We start from the raw sequence: 19,917 nt of genomic DNA, 5'->3' as shown, positions 1-19,917 counted from the left end.
GCCAGCACCTAATCACTGTTTTCTTTTTTTAATGACCCGTATGCTTGCAATTTGTTTCATTGCCCGCTCTTGCGACAGTTTGTGACTGCCATAATTCGATCTCCCCCCGACACATACAAACTCGACCCATTCGGCAATAATGGAGGCACTCTCACCACGCTCCACAAATCAGATGATCAAGCCTAAGCCTGGGATGGATTGCAAAGTTCTCGATAAGAATGCTGCTGCTGCCGGTGCTGGCCAGAAGGCTGCGCCTTCAAAAAATCACGCCGCGCCCCCGCCGTCGATAGTCCCGGAGCCAGAGGATGGCGGAGAGAAATACTCGATTGGCGCCTTTCTGGGGAAAGGAGGCTTCGCCGTCTGCTACGAGGGGACATTAGCGCGCAACGGCCGAGTTTTTGCCATGAAGGTGGTCAAGTCGCAAATGCCTCAGAAGAAGATGGAGGAGAAGGTATGTCCACTCGACCTTGATACCCAATTCGTCGCAACAGTTCTCTAATCCCACGCTCAGTTTCGGACCGAGTTGCAAATTCATTCCAAGATGCGACACCCCTTCATTGTCCAATTTTATCGTGCATTCGCCTTTGAGCACAGTACCTATGTTGTCCTCGAGCTATGTCCCAATGGTTCAGTCATGGATATGGTTCGGAAGAGACGGTGTCTAACCCTACCGGAAGTGAGACGCTTTATGATCCAGCTATGCGCTGCCGTGAAGTATCTACACAAGCGATTTGTGGCACACCGCGACTTGAAGATGGGGAATTTGTTTCTGGATCACAGCATGAACATCAAGGTCGGAGATTTCGGGCTTGCTGCCATTATTCTATCCGACAAGGACGCCAAGCGGCGAAACACGCTGTGCGGGACGCCCAACTACATTGCGCCTGAAGTACTTGACAAAAGCAAAGGTGGCCATACTCAGAAGGTCGACATTTGGTCTTTGGGTGTTATTTGGTAAGTGCTGAGCTACGTTGCCTTGGACTTGGAGAATATTCGGCTGACTTTCATCCCAGCTTTGCCATGCTCACGGGGTACCCGCCTTTCCAGTCGAAGACCCAGGAAGAGATTTACAAGAAAGTCAGGAACCTGAGTTATGTGTGGCCGAAGGAATCGAATGTCAACAACTATATCCCAGACGAAGCGAAGGATTTGGTGGCAGCTTGCCTGAACTTGGCCGATGATCAACGTCCAGACCCAGACGACATCGTAGAACACCCGTTCTTCAATATGTACGACGGTTGTATTCCCCGCCAGCTGGACCCGGCATGTCGGTTCAATAAACCGGCCTGGATCAAGGATCAGTCACCGCGTGGTGATTGCATGATGAGTGGTTTTGGACTCGACTCAGAGGAGAAGTTGCGGGCCTATGTGTATCAGGTCGATGACCCCAGCCAGCGATATCACTCTTGCAAGGCCGCTTTTTACTCACTCTGTGGCGTGGGGCGCAAGCCGGATGGGACGGCGCGCAAGCCTGTGGGCCGGAACTGCTCGAAATCGGCTTATGCTGAATGCGACACCGAGGATTCGAGAGGACTTCGCCCGACTGTTCCTTTGCCGCCAGGCTTTGTGTACAGATGGCCGCACGAGGTTGACGGAGATTGGTGTGTGATGGAAACTTCTCGAAAGGTTGTCCGCAACGACGAGTCCTCACTGGAGAGTAGCACACTGTCTCGCCGCAGTGTATCCGTCCGCACCAACAATGCCGCAACATCCCGGACGAATAATGCGCTTGCGGCCGCTCAACAGCGGAGGATGGAGCCTCAGAGTCATGCTGCAACGCTTCGCCAGCAAGCTCTTGCAGGTAAAACCTCACCACGAAAACTCAACGACATCAATGAGCCACCTGTTCCGTCCTCTCGACCAAGTGCCGAACGGAAAGAGCCCGACTCGGATGTGCCTTTGGGTAGTGATGCTCCTGGTGGATTGGCTCAACGCCCCATTCGCACGCGAAGAATGGTTTCCGCATCCAATGCACCGCCCCTGAGAACCGCGCAGAAGAATGTCGTGCCACAATTAACCAAGTCGACCAGCATGCCGTCCGGGCTGACAGTCGGCAAAACTCGCTCTCAATCCCGTCGAATGGAAGCCGCTCACCAGGATCCGTCCCAGCCCTCCGATCTCACCAGAGAGCGGCAGGCTGCAAGACTGGAGGAGCGCAGAGCTGTTAGTCGACAAACGTCATTGCGGTCCCTATCACGACCGGATATCAAGGCTATCGTTGAAAGAGCCGAACGGCCCAAAGCAAGCCCCACGGAAGAGATGTTTCCATCGAATCAACAGTTAAAATCAGTGCCTGAACCACAAGGAATCAGTCGATCAAACAGCAAAACGACTTCGGGTGGCAAGGCTCGCTCTAGCCTGGGAATTAGCCCTCTCTTCCATTCAAATGATCTATGCGAGTCGCTTCCTGGAACTTCGTTGACTGAAGTGAACACTGGGTTGCGTCTTATGCTCTCCAATTTGGTGAACCATGCCCCAGGCCGGCGTCGAACTGGGTCGAGAAAGCAACCCCACGCCTATGTCATCAAATGGGTTGACTATACGAACCGGTACGGGATTGGGTATGTGCTGGACGACGGAAGTGTTGGGTGCGTTTTCAAAGGCGAGAACGGACAGCCTGCGACTAGCGTTGTGCTACGAGATGGCGAGAGACACATCCGCCGTAAGGCGCGCAGTGTCGACAGCAGCGAGGAAAAGGAGTTTCCCTACTCAGAGGCGGACCAGCTTGTACCTCGCGACGGTGACTCGGTCGAGTTCTACGAAAATCACGACGATGAATTGCTTGGGTGTCGCGGCATTCGGCGCGCATGCATCTCTCCGTCGCTCTTCGATGTGAAAACCTCGAAAGCGATGAGGACCCGTGCCAACATGGGTACAGACAGCGAAAAGTCCGACGCCGAGAAAGTCAAGAGGGTGAAGCTTGTTGACCAGTTTGGCAAATACATGATCGGGTCACTTGGCCGGCACGGCGATGAGGGTATTGCAGATGTGGACTTACCCAGTCACAAGAGCGCCCAATTCATCAAGTTCTACCAGCGCCTCGGCAATGTCGGTATCTGGGGTTTCGGCGACGGTGCATTTCAGGTAAGACACCCTGTATTCTACCCAGCCGATGAATGATGCTAACACGGTTATAGTTCAACTTCCCCGATCACACCAAACTCGTCATCTCGCCTGGCCGGACTCGCAGCTCATCCCCATGGATTGACTTTTACCACTTGTCGCCCTCGGCAGCGCGATACTTCGCAGCCAAGGGCAAGATGCACCCCTCTGGATTCGACACCCGTGCCGTGGCCTCGGACGAGGCAACGACTTTTCTTAGCATTGTCAGCGGCGAGTCGTTGAGCTCGGTTGAGGACCGGATCCGGGAAATTCTCGACGCCAACTCTTTCGCCCAAAAGATCAACTTCATCAAGGATGTCTTGAAAGTCTGGATCAAATATGGCCGTCTCGGTGGTCGTCCATCGGCTGCGGAGCCTCCTTCTGGGGAACAGTCCACGACGCCAGAAATGTTCTGGCAGGGCACCCAGGAGCGTGCTCAGCCCGGAGGCCATGGAACCAAATTTGTTTGGGTGACCGTTGGAGCCCCGAATGGCGATGGACAGTACCGAGCTATTGTTTTGAAAGACGGAGACCGGGAGAAAATGGAGAAGCGGGCTTCGGCGGATTATGACAAGGAGATGGACATGTTGAAGGAGCGACTGCGAGCTCTGGGCCGCGAGTGATTCTTTTTTTGCGCAGCTCTGCTATTTACATTGCTCACCTCATGATGTAACGATTTGATTTCCGTGTTATGTGGGATCGATTCACTTTACTTTTGTCCTGGAGTTGTGAGAACGTGTTTTTCATACTTCCCAAGCTGGCCAGTCGGAGCAGTGTACAGCGAGTACTGCTTGCTACAAGACCGTGTTACTGTCTCCAATTGCTCCATACTAGATGAAATCGTAGTAAACAGCCTCGAAACCCTTGTACTCACTTCGGCCGAGTTTGTATCACAGCGACTCTGGACGATAGGGTTCTTCGCCTCTCAGTGTCTTCCCTGCCGCCTCCCCCCCCCTCGGTCTACTCTGCCCCGACATCCCACTCTCCACCGGCGGTGATTCCAGCTCTCGCGGTCCACTGTCGCCCGAGGGTCTTGTCTCGGCTGGAATTTTGCTGTCAAAGCTCCTCTGCTACTCCCAGTCCGGCCTGTCTTGTTCTAATATGATCCAGCGCTCTGCTCTCCGTTTCTTGCCCCTCACTAACCACTTTCTCCTCAGCAACCGCCGAGGTCGAACACTGGAACGCACTGATAACTCAGCCTGGTCCTTTTATCTTATTTTATTGAACTTTGCAGGATTTGCACCATAAAGAGATATAAGGAGATTCAGGTGCAGGTTGAGATTTGGCAACTGTTCATACATCTGGGTATTCTACTCGGACAACGCGGTCCCGCAGGCATTCGTTCTACGCCAGCCAAGTACTCTTCACACCAACGACCATGCCGAACCCCTCGCTTCTGCTCTATGGCCCCGGCGATGCCCGGTTCGAAGACCGGCCTATGCCAGTGATCGAGGATCCCTTGGATGTGATCATCCGCATCGCCTACGTCGGCGTCTGCGGCAGTGACGTATGTAATGAGCCCTGACCCATATCAACCTACAACCTGCCCTGCCATCACCAACCAGCTCAGCAGCCGAGAGACTGCATCGCACGGTTTATATTCCACACGCTAACAGCATGCCAGGTTCACTTTTGGAACCACGGCGGCGTCAAAGCCCACGTCTCCAAAGAGCGGCCCTTGGTAATGGGCCACGAAGCCTCAGGAATCGTAAAAGAAGTCGGCCCCGCCGTGATTTCCCTGCAACCAGGCGACCGCATCGCCATCGAGCCCGGCTCCGCCTGCCGTGTCTGCAGCCGCTGCAAGGCAGGCACCTACCACCTGTGCCCGCGGATGGAGTTCGCCGCCAACCCGCCGTACACGCACGGCACGCTCTCGAGGTACTACAAGATGCCTGCGGACTGCTGCTACAAGATTCCCGACAGCGTGGGCACAGCCTTTGGGCTGGACGAGGCCGTGCTGATCGAGCCGTTGGCCGTCGCCGTGCACTCGGTGCGCCAGGTCGCCGTGCGGCCCGGCGATAAGGTCGTGGTTTTTGGGGCGGGCACTGTGGGACTCTTGTCTGCGGCCGTGGCGCGCGAATTTGGGGCGAGTGTAGTGACCTCTGTTGATCTGAGTCGTGAGAAGCTGGATTTCGCGCAGTCGTTTGTGCCTCGCGGTCGTCTGGTTTTCTCGACTGCTATCCCGGACCAGACGCTCCCGCCGGAAGAAAATGCGCAGTCCTTGCGTGGGATGCAGCGCAGCGCGCATCTCGCCGAGTCTGATATCCCTGGTTTTGATGTTGCCATCGAGGCGACAGGCGCGGAGTCTTGTATCCAGATGGCAGTTTATGCACTGCGGGTTGGTGGCCGGTTCGTGCAGACGGGGCTGGGGAAGAGGATTGTCAATTTCCCCATTTCGACGGTGTCAGAGAATGAGATTACGGTCAAGGGCTGTTTTCGATACGGACCCGGGGATTTCAAGATGGCTCTGGAGCTGGCACTGAGCCAGAAAATTGAGCTAAGGCCGCTAATTACGAAGATCGTGCCGTTTGAAAATGTTATTGATGCTTGGGAGACTGCGAAACGCGGAGAGGGCATTAAGACACTCATCCGGGGGGCAGATCTTGCAGAGAACTTTGAGAGCGGGCTATGAGATGAGAGTATGAGGGTATGAGAAGGGCAAAAAGCTAAAAAAAAAACAAGTCATTATTGAATCCCAAGCCGAGCCATCATTGCTCTGTACACTCTAGATCATCTGGCATCATTCATCATCATCCAACACAAAAACGGGCATGTAGTTTACCATGCCAATGGCTTTGGCTCCCGGATCGCCATTTCTGCCTTTGCCTCGTGATCCTTCTCGGTTGAACCGTCTTCACCGCGAAGGCCCTGAGAAGTCTCCAACACTTGGTCGAGGTCGTAGGTCTCGGTCCAAAGACTGAACAGCAGGGCCACACCCGACACAGCACAGCAGACGACCCACACAATCCGTAGACTGTCCGTGTACGCTTCCCTGAGATGAGTCTTGGTCGCGCCATCCGCCATAGCCTTAATCACCTGCACCAGCCCAGCAGCATCCTGACTGTAGGCATCGGCCATGGGCGCGAGGGCAGGGTATTTGAGCAGGTTGCTATACATGCGGTTCTGGAAGACAACGCCGCCAACAGCCACGCCAATCGCCTGGCCCAGCGCCCGAAAGAAGCTGAACATCGCCACGGCAATGGCGAGGTTCTCTGGCGTCGCCGATGCCTGGACGGCGTAGCCCAGCGACGGGAAGAGAATGCCCAGTCCCAGACCCGGGACGATATTCAAAAGAATCCAGCCGGCGACGCTGGTGTTTGCCTTGATCAGACACATCAGGCCCAGTCCCACGGTCGAGAGAGCCCACCCAAGCCAGATGGCCCAGCGATAGTGGCCTGTGACCGTGATCAGAATGCCGATTACCATGCCGCTCGGCGCGACGGTGAAGGTCTCGGGAAAGAGAGCCACGCCCGAGAGAATGGGGCTATACCCCTTGACGGCCTCGTAGTACAGCGGCAGGTAGTAGAGAGCACACCACAGAATCAGGCCCTGCAGCACACTCCCGATGAAGGAGACTGTCGCCGTACGGTTCTGGAATATCACAGGCGGGATGATCGGGTCAGAGGCGAAGCGAACTTCGTAGTATGCGAACACGAGCAGCCCAACCGCGCCGATAATCAGCGGGGCCAATGTATGCCACGAGTCCCAGTCATACGAGATGCCGCCCCAAGTAAGCGGGATCAAGAAAGACGACAGACTCCCGACAAAAATTACCGTCCCCACGTAGTCGATGCGACGAAGCTTGTCTGCCAACGAGCTGGAGATGATATTGAGGTTCAGGAAGAGGACCACGAACACAACCCCGATCCCAATGAAAGGAAAGTTGATATAGAAGACCCAGCGCTGGTAGTAGCTCACAGTCAGAACTATGTATGTCTAGAAGGGATAGACAGGAGAGGATGTTCAAAATGTAGTAGGCTCACCCAGGACACATTCTCTGCGAACCCTCCGCCCAGGATCGGCCCTGTCACCGATCCGATACTCCACATGGCGCTCAAAATGCCAAAGTACTGGCCCCGGTACCGTAAAGGAACTAGGTCAGTGATGACCACCTCGCTCAAAGCAATAATTCCTCCACCGCCGACACCTTGGATGGACCGCCCCACGAGCATGTAGGTGAAGTTCTTGGCGATGGCCGCAATGATGGCCCCGACACAGAAGAAGAGAAGGGCGATCAGGATCATTGGGCGGCGGCCAAAGATGTTGGAGAAGGAGGCAAAGCTTGGTTGGAATACTATAGAGGAGTTAGATGAGTGCTGGATAGAATCCACGAGTTAATAATGTACCACATACCTGTTGAGCATAGGAGGAAGGAAGTGCCGCTCCAGAATGCTTCAATAGCTGTTCCTTTCAGGTCTTGGGCCATTATCTGGGATATGTTAGCTTGGATCTTTGGTATGCTACTTTCAAGGGCATACTCACTGGCAGGGCAACCGATAAGGAGGTTCCGTCGAGAGCGGCCATCAGGGTGAGAACAGACAGAGTAAAGAAAACCAAGATGCCCTTCTTCCCTAGCGCAAATGTATCGTCTGCTCGGCTCTTGTCCAATGTAGAAGACGCCCTGCTACTGCCACCAGACGTAGCTGGCTTCTCCGAGCCGTATGAGGAGGGATCTGTCACGACCATGGTGTCGATAAGCGAGGAGGAGAGGCAGAAACTCCAAAAAGGACAGAAAAAGGGTCTACGCCAGAAGTAAGAAAAATGTTAAAATCCCGGAAATCCACAGAACATGCGTTCTGGAAAGATATATAGTGCAATTGTGAGTGCAATTGTGCAAACGCCCAGCCCACGCAGCTTGACAAATCCAGAGAGGACCAGCACAAGGTTTGGAACAGGACGAAAAGTTCCTCCGCCGACGACCCAAAAACCTGGAAACTGTCGGCCAGGGTGCGCTTTCGAGACCCACGATAGGCATCATCGCATGGGTTGCACGGCACTTCTGGTTGGGAGATTTGGAAAAAATGACCGCCGCTGCGTTGGTAAATCGGCCTGCCAAGAGTCGGGCTAACTCGATGCCGCTGCAAATTTCGTCCGGGGGAGTCGGGTGAATCGCCCGCGTTGCTTCATGCTGGTTCTGCAGGATCGGGATGAGGTTGGTTGAGTTGGGCATCGCCTAGTTCGATTTCCATTAGGCGGACTAGAGCTACCACGGAGGGACCCTGCGAGCTCGGGAGGAAGCGTGGGACCTCGTGTTTGTGATGTTGATATCATATAGTTCGCCCGTGTTGAATAAACATGTTGAGTAAACACCTCGTGTTCGAAAACAATTAGGAAATAAGAAATGGGTGTATACTCTGGGGCATCGTCAAATTGGCATCTGAGTCATGACTAGCTCGCTTGGGCATTGTACAACTTCAGGGCAGGATTGCCGGGTAAGACATTGTTTTCGATTGTGTGCAGTAGCCTGGGCAGATTGACATCTCGACTATTACCACTTGGATCGGCGGACGTTGCATCGACCTACACGCAGAGCTGAACTCGGAGTATAAGACCCAGCATCAATCTCCAGGTGCACACTGCACTTCGTCAGACACTCGCCGAGAAGGCTGTTGAGAGTGTATGCCCTTGAAACAAAACAGTGTCTCATTGCTTCACAAAAACATGGCCAGTCCTTTCAAGAACTTGCCCTGTTATGGCCCACTTCTTATTTCTGCAAGCGTTGCCATTCACTTCGAAGAATCTCTGGCAACTCGTCCACTAGACTAGGCCGCGAGGGCTTCCAACCCAGAAGCTCTCCGGCGCGACGCGACCGGCCTCGCGAGTTCATACCCCAACTAAGCGATTCAAAACCGGCATAGCGCTTGGCGCTTTCCAAGTCAATGGGCTCAGCCTTCGCCTCAGGCAAGTACCCCAGATTCGTGGCTGCATCTGCTGTAGATTGCGCCAGCTCTCCCCAGCAATGTTCCCCATTTTCAGTCAAGTAGTAAGCCCTGGGCCCCCACAGCCCATCATCAACCCGACCAGCGAGAGCAGCGTCCACAAGCAATGCATAGACATCACTCAAATCATGCACGTGGACGTTGTTCCAGATAGACTGGCCGGCGCCAATGATAGGGCCCTTCTGGAGTCGGAGGGTCACATTAGCCAGTTCATAGACCTGTCGGCCGCGCTGGGAGACCGGGCCCCGTCCTCTCCCTGTTGCAAAGTTAGCCAAAACCATCACCCCCACCCGCGAATTGGGCGTGGCTTGTGCTGAGCGGATTGCTTACCGTAGATCGTCGGCGGGCACACGAGTGCTGTTCTGAGCACGTCCGCATGCTTTGCACCGGCGCCCAGCACGAGCTGGTCCACATTCCGATGAAAGGCATGGTCCGGCAGAGTGAGCAACTCGTCGACCCCATCCCAGTCGTCGTAGACTTTGTCGCTGTGGTTCCCAAACTCGTTCTTGTCGCTATCCTCGAATGTCAAGATCCCTGTTCCTCCAGTGTGGAGCCAGTATCCGGGTTTCTCTTTGGTGTGTCCCGCCACTAAGCCCTTGGCGATCGCCTTTGCAGCTCCCACATGGTCGGAAGCATCCGCCGTGTCTGGTCGAGTGGTTAATTCGTGCTGGAGAAAGAACAAACACCAACAAGAAAGAGAAAGAGAGAGATAGAGAGATAGAGGTGGGGTGAAATAAGAAAATTTGGAAAGCTTACGCACGACAATGTCTGCGGCAGCACTTTCTCGCTCCAGCAAGGCCGAATCATCTAGATCACCGAGGACTACCTCAATTGCTGGATACTGAGCTTTGACTTGCTCTGCCTTCTCGGCACCACGCACAAGCGCTGAGTAGGAGAATTCGGGGTGTTTAGCAGTAAGGACGGCCAAGGCGTCGCCGCCAATGTAGCCCGTGGCACCAGTGCTGTGGAGGCGTTAGAGTCATAAAAATTCTTAGCACAAGACTTGTGTGACTCACAGAAAAATCTTGGTCATTGCGGTTTTGTGGTGCAAGCTAAGCACTCGTGCAGATAAGCTCTGACGTCAGAGGATACTCTGATGGACTGCAATTGTTGCTGGAATTGACGCAGCGGACAGTGGAAAAAGCACAGTAAATAGAGAAAGGAGATTTTTTTTTCAGCCAATTCGATATCAATTTCAGAAGAACCAATGGAACCGCCAGTGAAGGTGCTCGTCGCATCAACCCCGTAGACCTGAGGGCATTTGTAAGCATATCAGACTCCCGGGGGGGGCCAACCTGGGGCCGGTGGTCGGGTTTTGTGGTCGGGTTTTAGGTAGCATCCAGGCTTGGGGCCGTGTTTGGCTGAAATCCGCGACAGGGATAAAAAAACTGGTCGTAGAGACTGACGTGCACCTTGTGCTTGCAGCCGAATAAGATATATAGCCACGAAGGCCACCCCAAGTTCTGGATATTCTCATTCAGACCTTGTTTCTTTTTTCGCCATTCATGAGTTATCTTCAGCATGGCAGACGATATAGAGACAACTTTCCAGGCCGCCATTGACGCTGGGAAAATCAACGGCGCTGTGGTTTGTGCCACGGACACCGAGGGTCGCTTTACTTACAACAAGGCTCTCGGCGAGCGGACCTTGCTGTCCGGCGAGAAACGACCGCAGCAACTTGACGATGTGCTGTACCTGGCCTCAGCCACAAAGCTAGTCACCACCATTGCTGCCCTGCAATGTGTCGAGGATGGCCTGCTGACCCTCACCGGCGACCTTTCGTCCATCGCACCCGAGCTCGCTGCCAAGCAAGTTATCACCGGGTTCTCTGACGACGGCGAAACCCCTCTGCTCGAACCGCCAGCCCGCCCCATCACGCTCGAGATGCTGCTCACGCATAGCTCAGGCATCAACTATCATTTTATTGACCCGAAAGTTGCCCGATGGCGCGAGAAGTTCGGCTCCTGGCAAGAAGAAAAGCTCAAAACCGTCGAGGAGCTCTTCAACTACCCGCTCAGTTTCCAGCCCGGCTCCGGCTGGATGTACGGGCCGGGGCTTGACTGGGCTGGCCGCATAGTGGAGCGAGTCACGGGTAAGACGCTGCTTGAGCGTATGCAGCAGCGCATCTTCGACCCGCTCGGAATACATGACGCCCAATTCTATCCGGTTACGCGCGAGGACCTGCGTGCTCGTCTCGTCGACCTCAACCCAGACGACCCTGATGCCGTCGGCCGCGCTGTAATCGGCGGAGGTGACATGAACAAAACCACGCGTGGGGACTTTGGTGGCCATGGCCTATTTATGTCAGGCGCCAGCTTCGGCAAGGTTCTTCACTCGTTGCTGTCCAACGACAATAAACTGCTCTGCTCCGCCACCGTCGATGACATGTTCCAGCACCACCTGGATCCCCAAGCAACTGGGGGTCATCAAGCTGCGCTGGCGAGTCGGATGGGAGCCTTCTTCCGTGTTGGTCTCGGGCTGGAGACGAGGCTGGGTTACGGGCTGGGTGGTCTGTTGACGCTGCAGGATATCGATGGCTGGTATGGTGAGCGGACGCTGGCTTGGGGCGGCGGCATTAGTCTGGCATGGTTCATTGATCGGACGAACGGTTTGTGTGGTGTCGGCGCTGTCCAGGCCTCGCTGCCACTTGACCATGACGTGGTGAATTCGTTGAAGCAGACCTTCCGTCACGACATTTATCGCAAGCATGCCGCATGGAAGGAACAGAAGCAACCATAGGTCATGAAGATGAAAGTGAACGAATGTACCTTGAGATAGCATAGAAAATTCAGCTCCAGTCCAGAACCGATGCTTCCTTTACCTTCAAGATTTGTGAATTGTGGTCGAATTTCGATCGCAGACCAGGGCCGTACCTAGAATATAAGTAGTGGGATTTTTGGATGGGCTTTTTCCTTTCATCCGTTTCACCATGTGGACCCAGGGATGGCGTGGGATCTCTGTTTGATAAGCATGTTGGCTAGGTTCAAATGGTCAACAGGCGTGTACACATTATGATGATAGTAGCTCCCATCTTCGTATTCTTAGAATCCTATCCATCGCCGATGGCCTCAGGAAGACTATGCTTCATCAGGTGACTCGGAATAGCCACCTTTTTTATGAGGCCTTATACCTTCTTCTTAATTAGGAAGTTGTTTGCTCCCTTCTGTTTTTCCTCAACCCCCCCCCCCCCAGTCACCAATCAGGGGATGATAGTCTAGTGGAAGGTGAGCCCTTGCCCACGTCCCCAGCAGCTGAGACAGTGTTGGTGATTATGAGCTGCAAGTGGTGTATCACCCAACACGAAGCTGGAGGTCCCTGGTTCGGTTCCTCTTCTTCTTCTTCTTCTTTTTTCTTTTCTTCCTGCCCTCCCCTTTAATAGCATTGCTTTTTTGCACCTTAAGCACAGCAACCCAGGTCTGTTGAATAAATCTGGTTGCCTCAAAGTAACTCGAAGCGGTACATAGCAAGGGATGTTCCTGTACCTAGCCTCGCTCAGCACGGACTTGCAGCTACCAACAAATCAAAGAGCCAAAATGCGAGCTGCACTCAGCTCTAATGTATTCCTACTATTTCTCTCTACTCAAAACAGTCTGGACTGACAAGCTGACAAACAAACAAACGCAAGAGGTCGTATAGGCATTTCCTGGCATATTATTATTTACAGAGACGCAGAATAATCAATCCTTCAGCTCGGCTTCGATGATACCCTGACCGTCACCAGGAGGTGGCCAGAACTTGACGACCTTGAAGCCGGCCTTGTCGAGCAAGCTCGTCCACTGGGACAGCGAACGCTCCATGCTGTTGCAGAAGATCAGCATCTCCCAATCCCACATGGCTTGCAGCATGGCGCAGTCACGGTCCGCCAGTACAAACTCCTCGATGATGAGCTTTGAGTATCCCCGGGTAAAAGCACTGGCTAACTCGGTGAGGATACGGTGGTTCTCTTCGTCGGACCAGTCGTGCAGAATGAATTTCATATAATAGACCCGAGCGCCTATACCATCCGCGTCAGCCATGGTACGTACTACGCGAGAATATCAAGTAACTTACCCTGAACAGGCTGGGGCTTAAACAGGTCAAACGGCTTCTTTTCAATGCGCGTTGTATCCACGGTGCTTTCGTCAACGACATGCGGCAGATCTTCAAGAACCAGGCGCCCCGGCGCATGGGGAAACTTCTCCGCAAACGCCAGGAGATCGTGGCCTCGTCCTCCGGCTACATCAACCATGAGGACGTCCCCATCTGGGCGAGCACCATCGAGAAGACGCTCCTTCACCGGGAACCACTCCAGCCAGCTGGGCCGCGCACCGCGATCGCCCTCCATGAAAGTATTGCAGTTGTCTAGGTACTCGGGGTTCCGAGGCAGCCAGGTCCAGACCGACTCGTCGATTTTCTCAGCATATTGCAGAGGGCCGTTGAGGGCGCCAGCGGGGTTGTGGAAGTTGTGCCGGCGCAGGAACTCGGGGAGCTTGGCCAGAGTGGGCATGCCCACATCGAAGATGAACTTGACCATGGCGATACTCAGTCGGTCCGTCATCTGGCGGGTCATCGTCGTCGCCATGTACACGCGCGTGTCATGTTCCTCAACATAGCCGATTCCGGCCAAGATACGCATGACCCGCTCTGTCCCGGGCGAATGCCGTTCATCAGTAAGGATTGTTTGACACAGAAGGTATTCGGATCAGGGGATTATACCGGTGAGGATCAGACTGGCATTCTTGACAGCTGCGAGCTCGGCGAGCGGCACTGGCTCATTGCGCTCGGTCAGGGTGGTGAAGATGCCCAGGTCGATGGCAATGCGCACACACATGGCATGGGTTGGCTGCACCAGGTCAGCACCGACATAACTACTGTTACTGTCATGGGGGGGTTTACGGAGTAGGCCAGGTGGTAGACCGAGTCCTGTGGCTTCTGCAAGGCATTCACCAAGCCCTGCGCGGCCTTCAAGGCCGCCAGGCGGTCCGCCTCCTGGTGCTGGTCCTTGAAGGCATTCAGTGACTGCGACACTTGGTCGTGGAGCTTGTCGATCGACTCGGAGGGCACGTTCGTTGACATTTTTGTTTCTACACGAAAGGAGAAGACGGATAGAGGGAGCGAACGTTATCAGTGAGCCACAATTGAGGGGAACAACCGCGGAATGGACAATGAGGGGGCCGGACGATCATTATACAGGACCCCCTCATTGCTGGATTTCCTACCCTGTTCCCTGTTGGGATATCGTTGCAGTCATCGTTCAAACTGCCTGAAAGAAAAGTGGATAAACCCAGGCCGCTGGGCCGTGCGTTGGCTGACGATTCGGCCCCCTGAAGTTAGGGCATAGTGGCGTTGGGGCGATGGTTTCAACTTCTTCAGGCCCCCAAATGCCACGTTTCCCTTTCCAGGGCGTTTATATCATCTTTAAACGTTTCCTGATTGCAGCGTACGATGGATTCGAATTGCAAAACATCACTTTATACCCCGATTAGGGTTCGGGAGGGAGACAAAGGTCGGAAACAGACTCCGTGAGAACCCCCCACCCAACAACGATCGCCGAACTTGCCGAGTCAATGTCAAGCAGGGGGCGAAGGATTCTAAACTAAGGCCCATAACCTGTCTGGAACGGCTCCAATGGAACCCACTTTTCATTCCACCAGCCACTCGGCGTTTATTTCTTGAAATTCTGAGTTGCGCGACGGCTCGGTGACAGCCGCTGACTCGGTAAAACCCCCTGTTCAAAAGGCGGATCAAAAGTTTCGCTGCAGAGAAAATTATTGATGGGGTCGCTCGTGCCTTATAACCATCTCCATCCCTTGAGTTCGCGCGGGCGCGGGGCGGCATCCTTTCTTTGACGAACGAGCCCAACCTCGAATGCAACAATGCATAAACACGGCGTGAGTATCACGGCCGTCTCATGGATTTTTGGCGGCATTGCCCTGGGTGCTGTTGGTGCACGATTGTACACTCGAGTGGTAGCTCTGCGGCGTTCTGGCTGGGATGACTTCTTCATCGCCTTGTCGCTGGCTAGCGCCCTGGTGTGCTCGGCCTTGGTCCAGGTGGCCGTCGCCAACGGACTGGGAATGCATGCTGCCGATATCACAGACCCGAATCAACTACTGCGAGCGTTCAAATACACCGTCATCGCACCCAACTTCTCCGTGGTCAGCACCACCACCGGCAAAATGAGCGTCACTCTCTTTCTGTTGCGGCTCATGGGCCAGTCTGCGACTCTGGCGCGTCGATGGTTCTTGTATATTCTTATGACCATCTGTGTGGCGTGGAACACTCTCGCCATTATTGCCATCATCGGCTTTTGTCGGCCCGCGGAGAAGATCTGGAATCCGAAAGTCCCAGGGTCTTGCTTCAGTTTGAACTTCCAGTTGATCGCTGGAACATCCCAAGCTGCCTTCAACGCCTTCAACGATTTTGCTCTCGCGGTCTTTCCGGCTTATATCTTCTGGCGCGTGCAGCTGCCCCTCAAGATGAAGGTTGCTATCATCGCCGTCATGGGAGCGGGTATCTTGTATGTCCTCGCCTTCACCTACTTGCGTTGGAGGTTAGCTAACTGGACAGTGCGGCGGCGGCCACTCTGGTCAAATGCATCTTGCTAAAGAATCTCCCTGCACATGCCGACATTACCTGTAGGTTCCTCAACTGTCTCTCCCTCGACGTTACCGCTAACCATAACCAGGGTCCTGGGCCAACATCACCCTCTGGTATACGTAAGTGATTTGTTTCCCTCACATGAACTAGGTGACAATTAGCTAACTCAGTTTAGGATCGAGGTAACTACTTTTCTTTCTCCCTAACCTCTCTATGAACCTGAAGCTAACCCAATCCCTTCAGATGTATGTCATCATAATCTGCGCGTCCCTGCCCACCCTCCGACAGTCCTACTCCGTGGTGTTACACCGTTCCCATAAGAGTTCAGCATATACACGAACGCAGTCCGACGCCAGACAGAAACCTATCCCTCTCGTGCGCCGCCCCATGGATGCCTCGCTGTTGGTTACTCGCACCGAGCCCCCGGGTGGTACGGAACACGACCGCCATTCCAGCCAGGAGAGTATCTTGGGGGCCTCAAGGATCCAGAAGACGACGGATGTTCATGTGGTTCAGGAGACTCGGCCAGAGAGAGGAGAGGATCCACATTTCTCGCGGCCAAATCCTTTCCGAAGTCCTGCTTAAGTGTATTTTCTTGTTTCATATTAGTAGGGTTCTCGGTGTTTCTGTAAGAGCGTTATAATGTCAGCATTAGGTTTAATTCAGCAAATATGCATACTTGTGTTTTTGGATGGAAAGCCATTGGTCTCCTAACTCGTCGTACATGCCGGATTTTTTGAAAAGTACCTTTCCTCTATCTGCCTTGCGATATCTTTAACTCTTTGTTGTTATGGAGTCAGGTGACTCTCTTTTAATATGTGACGACATAAGAGCAGAGTTACTTCATTTGACTCTGTTTATTCATCCAACTTGATGTTTGATTTCGAGCCTCAGTAAGAGACCAAGGCTTCAGAAGATACCCACATTGTGGTCCATATTTTACCTCGCGAAGTGAGACTTGGCAAGTCGAGGAGCAATCTTCAATTTACTTGATTGACGCCTAATCATGCACCTAGATTGCAGCTTCCATCCACAGACAGCTTTTTCTCTTTTTCATCCACCCCCCACCTCCATCTGCTTGACCATTTCTGAACTTGGATATATACCGTCATCTTCACCTACCAACAACAAAACATAGCAGACCACAATGATGCCCGAGGAGGGGCCATCCCTCATGGATCGAAAGTTCCTCATGGATAGCTCCTCAGACAATGCTGCAAAAGACCACGAAACCGATACCTCTTACTCGCCGAATCTCTGCGGCCTCGCAACCCCAAACCAGAAAGATATTGCTTCTTCTACGGAACTCTAATGGATCCGAATACGCTTGCAGCCGTCTTGAAATTGTCTGAACCACCCACGATGCTGCCTGCAAGGGTGATAGGTTACCACATCAAACTTTGGGGGGCTATACCCTGCCCTTCTTGATGGACCGTCGCTTCATCCGGTTGACGACCTGGTGTGCGAAAACCTGTCACAGGAGCAATACGATCGCCTTACCGCTTACGAGACAGACAAGTATCAACATCGCCCTTGCCTGATTGATTTGCTTGATGGTGTCGATGGCGTTGAGGAGACGGTTGAGAGTGCTACGTTCATGTGGGATGGGGAAGCCGATGAATTGCGGGAAGGAGGTTTCAATTTGCAATGTTGGTGTTAGGAGTAGACTTGAAATTCATCATAGTGAAAGTGCTCAAATTTAAGCCATTGCTAGGTTCAAATCCTGGCCTTCGTGATATTAACCTGCCAACATAGTTGCATCATCAGCGAGAAGGTGTGGCTTTCAAGGGTTGACTAACTGTGCCAGTTTCCCCTTCCTGCCATTCACCAGGTCTTGGGCAGCTATTGTCTGCTCTATTGAAGCTCTAGATCTGCTTCGAGATTCGTGTTCTTCGCTCGAGGATCTTCAGCTTCCTTCTTTGCATTTTCATGTTGAGCAGCACTCGCTCGTAGATTCTCCAATTTGCGATCAGATGTCCGTTGACGATCAAGATTCATGCGCAGCGTAGCCACGGTGTTATCGAGAATTTTGATATTTTGCAGGTATTGAGCAATGCCACGGATTCCACCTCACGGTATGAAACAGTAAGCGACGCGTCCACTTCATCAGAGAGCGTCGTATACCGAGAATTGCGCGGATTCCAGTAGATTGAGAGGAGGCCAGTAGTTGTGAATTGTCATTTGTTCCGGTGGAAACAACTGCAGTCGACGGGTCTGCTGGACTCGGTGTTTCAATCTGCGGTGGACGGGTGGAATGACGCGTCTTTTGGTGAGACCGAGGGTTGGCAGGTTCCTCTCGCGCAGTCTGAGTAGAAAGACCCTATCGTGGGACTTCTGAGGCTGCGTTGTTGGAAACTGGAGTTGGAGCCGACGTGGTACTTAGAGCGGTCTCTGTAGTAGTCATTGGCGGGTGTCGTGTTGGTGTGAGTTCTGGAGAGGCAGGTGGTTTAGTCTCTGGAGGAGATGTGTATCAGTCGCGATTGTCCAATCTTCTGGGAGATAAGCGATAGAGAATGCTAGCTAGTAGGTATGGCATGGTACAACCTGGAAGAGTCCCTGGCTAGTGCCAAACCCGACAAGAATCTTCGTGCCATGACCTATTCTCTAAATGTAGATCGGAACAGTGGAATTACCAGCTCTAAGAGGTGTCCATCTAAGATGTAACTCATGTCGCCATTGTTTGAATCTTTCGATTTGCGAAGCCAATGGCTCTTTCTACAGAGCCGCGACAGTATCAGACCATGAGGTGGGTACTTGTAACCCCGTTGTCATCTCTGAGTTAGCTCCACCTTCATTCCGGTGGTCCTCTGGGCTATTGGCATGAGCTTGACTGTTTTGAGGCATACCCAAAGTTGACGACGTAATCTTTTGCTCCGCGGCTCTCGTGTGGGGATTTTTGCCTGAAGAAGAGCTCGTCCAGCGTATAGCAGCCGCCAAAAAGAACGCTTCTAAGAAGGCTGTGGCCCAAGCATGCTTGATACGCATATTTGCTGTTTTGGGTAATAGGACGATGAGAAAGGCGATTCGCAGGTTAGATTCTCAAGGCGAAGGAAAGTCAGTTTGAATGTCACCAGTTTGATCTTTGCATGACATGAAGTAATTAGCCCTGGAGTCAATAACAAGGATGACCAATCAAGTCTATTGAAACCCCGGGACAATTTGGCACAGTGTCTTATAGTGGCCCTTGACACTTTTCTAAAGCTAGGCAAATAAATTATAACAAAATAGAACGTCTCTCACTGTTTCTTTGTTAAATAAAAATTGCTTGACGGAGCTTGTCAGATCAATCGGATACAGATCAAGCGATTTACCTCGAGCAGAAGGAGCTTATCTTTGTCCTTCTCATGGATCCAACCTAAGGTAGGCTACTTAGCTTTAAATATCTAGACGTAGTTGAATATTATTAAAAAGAGAGTTGGAAAGAAAGTTTGAAAGATACTTAAAAAGAGACTTGTGAGAATTATGGAATTAATGCAAAGAAAAAAAAAAAAAGTTCATAGTTATATAACTAGAGACTTAGCGGTAGGGGAGGTCTAAGTTAACCAGAGCGCCAGAATCGGCGTAAAGTATGCACGTACAGTGAGTGTGGTTAGCTGCTTGTTGATAAAGAGTTATAGGATAGTGATCAGTCAAACTGAGGCAGTATTCATAGCAACCTTCACTTTACGTTATTGGTGATCTACTCTAACCTCCTGCTCCCAACCTCTACCGGCTCTTAACCTCTTCCTGCTTTTAACTTCTACAGTACTTTTCTTCCCCACAACTCTTCAATATCCTCCTACCCCCTACCCCATTCTATCGACCTTCCTTTCTCCTCTGTCTTTGTGAATGCAGGTCCCCTCTTTGCCTCCAGCCTTCCTCTTGTTCTGAACCAAAATGGATTCTGCGTTCAGGATTGGCCTCGAGCTCGAGTGCCTGTTGTCGTTCAAACGAAATATCAACGAACACTCTGCAGATTTGCAAACCTTTACTCGCTTTCTCGTAGATCACTGCAATACTGCCTGTCACCCTACGCCTCAAGTGCACATTGATATCAAAGGGAGCTACAATGGGCCAAATGTCAACACTGAGTGGTCTTTCAATCGTGATGTGACCATCGCCCCAAACAGGCCTGAAAGGTGTGCGTCGGTTTTTTCCTTACCTTGGTCTTTTTATAGCTGCTTACCGACTTCAGGGCCACTGGAGCTTGACTCCTCAATCCTCAAGTACAACTCGCGAAGCCTCTGGCGCGATAAAGTGCGTCGGATTTTCAGAGCCATCTGGCCGGTTTGCGCGCTTGAATGCAACCAATCATGCG

At 52.6% G+C, this 19,917-nt stretch overlaps 8 protein-coding genes across 8 annotated transcripts; 5 read left to right on the top strand and 3 right to left on the bottom strand.

Annotated features, from left to right (window-relative positions):
- Positions 1–139: 139 nt before the first annotated feature.
- On the top strand, positions 140–3,725 carry NUU61_000181 (CDC5/polo family serine/threonine-protein kinase; the record flags this gene model as incomplete). Its single annotated transcript, XM_056650765.1, has 4 exons — positions 140–451; positions 512–954; positions 1,014–3,084; positions 3,138–3,725. 4 exons carry the CDS (start codon positions 140–142, stop codon positions 3,723–3,725), a joined length of 3,414 nt encoding a protein of 1,137 aa, XP_056515615.1.
- Positions 3,726–4,480: 755 nt separating this feature from the next.
- On the top strand, positions 4,481–5,734 carry NUU61_000180 (NAD(P)-dependent alcohol dehydrogenase; the record flags this gene model as incomplete). Its single annotated transcript, XM_056650764.1, has 2 exons — positions 4,481–4,609; positions 4,727–5,734. The coding sequence occupies 2 exons, from the start codon at positions 4,481–4,483 to the stop codon at positions 5,732–5,734; spliced, it is 1,137 nt and encodes a 378-aa protein (XP_056515614.1).
- A 146-nt stretch (positions 5,735–5,880) lies between these two features.
- NUU61_000179 (uncharacterized protein) lies at positions 5,881–7,788 on the bottom strand (the record flags this gene model as incomplete). Its single annotated transcript, XM_056650763.1, has 4 exons — positions 5,881–7,015; positions 7,093–7,396; positions 7,456–7,531; positions 7,585–7,788. 4 exons carry the CDS (start codon positions 7,786–7,788, stop codon positions 5,881–5,883), a joined length of 1,719 nt encoding a protein of 572 aa, XP_056515613.1.
- Positions 7,789–8,806: 1,018 nt separating this feature from the next.
- Positions 8,807–10,074, bottom strand: NUU61_000178 (uncharacterized protein; the record flags this gene model as incomplete). The annotated part of the gene is made up of 4 exons (XM_056650762.1): positions 8,807–9,297; positions 9,372–9,686; positions 9,798–10,003; positions 10,058–10,074. The coding sequence occupies 4 exons, from the start codon at positions 10,072–10,074 to the stop codon at positions 8,807–8,809; spliced, it is 1,029 nt and encodes a 342-aa protein (XP_056515612.1).
- Positions 10,075–10,562: 488 nt separating this feature from the next.
- Positions 10,563–11,780, top strand: NUU61_000177 (serine hydrolase domain-containing protein; the record flags this gene model as incomplete). Its single annotated transcript, XM_056650761.1, has 1 exon — positions 10,563–11,780. One exon carries the CDS (start codon positions 10,563–10,565, stop codon positions 11,778–11,780), a length of 1,218 nt encoding a protein of 405 aa, XP_056515611.1.
- Positions 11,781–12,718: 938 nt separating this feature from the next.
- NUU61_000176 (uncharacterized protein) lies at positions 12,719–14,096 on the bottom strand (the record flags this gene model as incomplete). Its single annotated transcript, XM_056650760.1, has 4 exons — positions 12,719–13,035; positions 13,092–13,664; positions 13,737–13,863; positions 13,917–14,096. The coding sequence occupies 4 exons, from the start codon at positions 14,094–14,096 to the stop codon at positions 12,719–12,721; spliced, it is 1,197 nt and encodes a 398-aa protein (XP_056515610.1).
- Positions 14,097–14,896: 800 nt separating this feature from the next.
- Positions 14,897–16,205, top strand: NUU61_000175 (uncharacterized protein; the record flags this gene model as incomplete). Its single annotated transcript, XM_056650759.1, has 5 exons — positions 14,897–15,540; positions 15,591–15,658; positions 15,709–15,739; positions 15,796–15,802; positions 15,864–16,205. 5 exons carry the CDS (start codon positions 14,897–14,899, stop codon positions 16,203–16,205), a joined length of 1,092 nt encoding a protein of 363 aa, XP_056515609.1.
- Positions 16,206–16,767: 562 nt separating this feature from the next.
- On the top strand, positions 16,768–16,932 carry NUU61_000174 (uncharacterized protein; the record flags this gene model as incomplete). The annotated part of the gene is made up of 1 exon (XM_056650758.1): positions 16,768–16,932. The coding sequence occupies one exon, from the start codon at positions 16,768–16,770 to the stop codon at positions 16,930–16,932; it is 165 nt and encodes a 54-aa protein (XP_056515608.1).
- Positions 16,933–19,917: the final 2,985 nt, after the last annotated feature.

This window comes from Penicillium alfredii (assembly GCF_028826965.1).
Source record: "Penicillium alfredii strain IBT 34128 chromosome Unknown utg000001l_segment0_segment0, whole genome shotgun sequence".
NCBI lineage: Eukaryota > Fungi > Ascomycota > Eurotiomycetes > Eurotiales > Aspergillaceae > Penicillium > Penicillium alfredii.
Note: the sequence above shows the minus strand (reverse complement) of the source record. Positions and strands in the feature narration are given on the sequence as shown.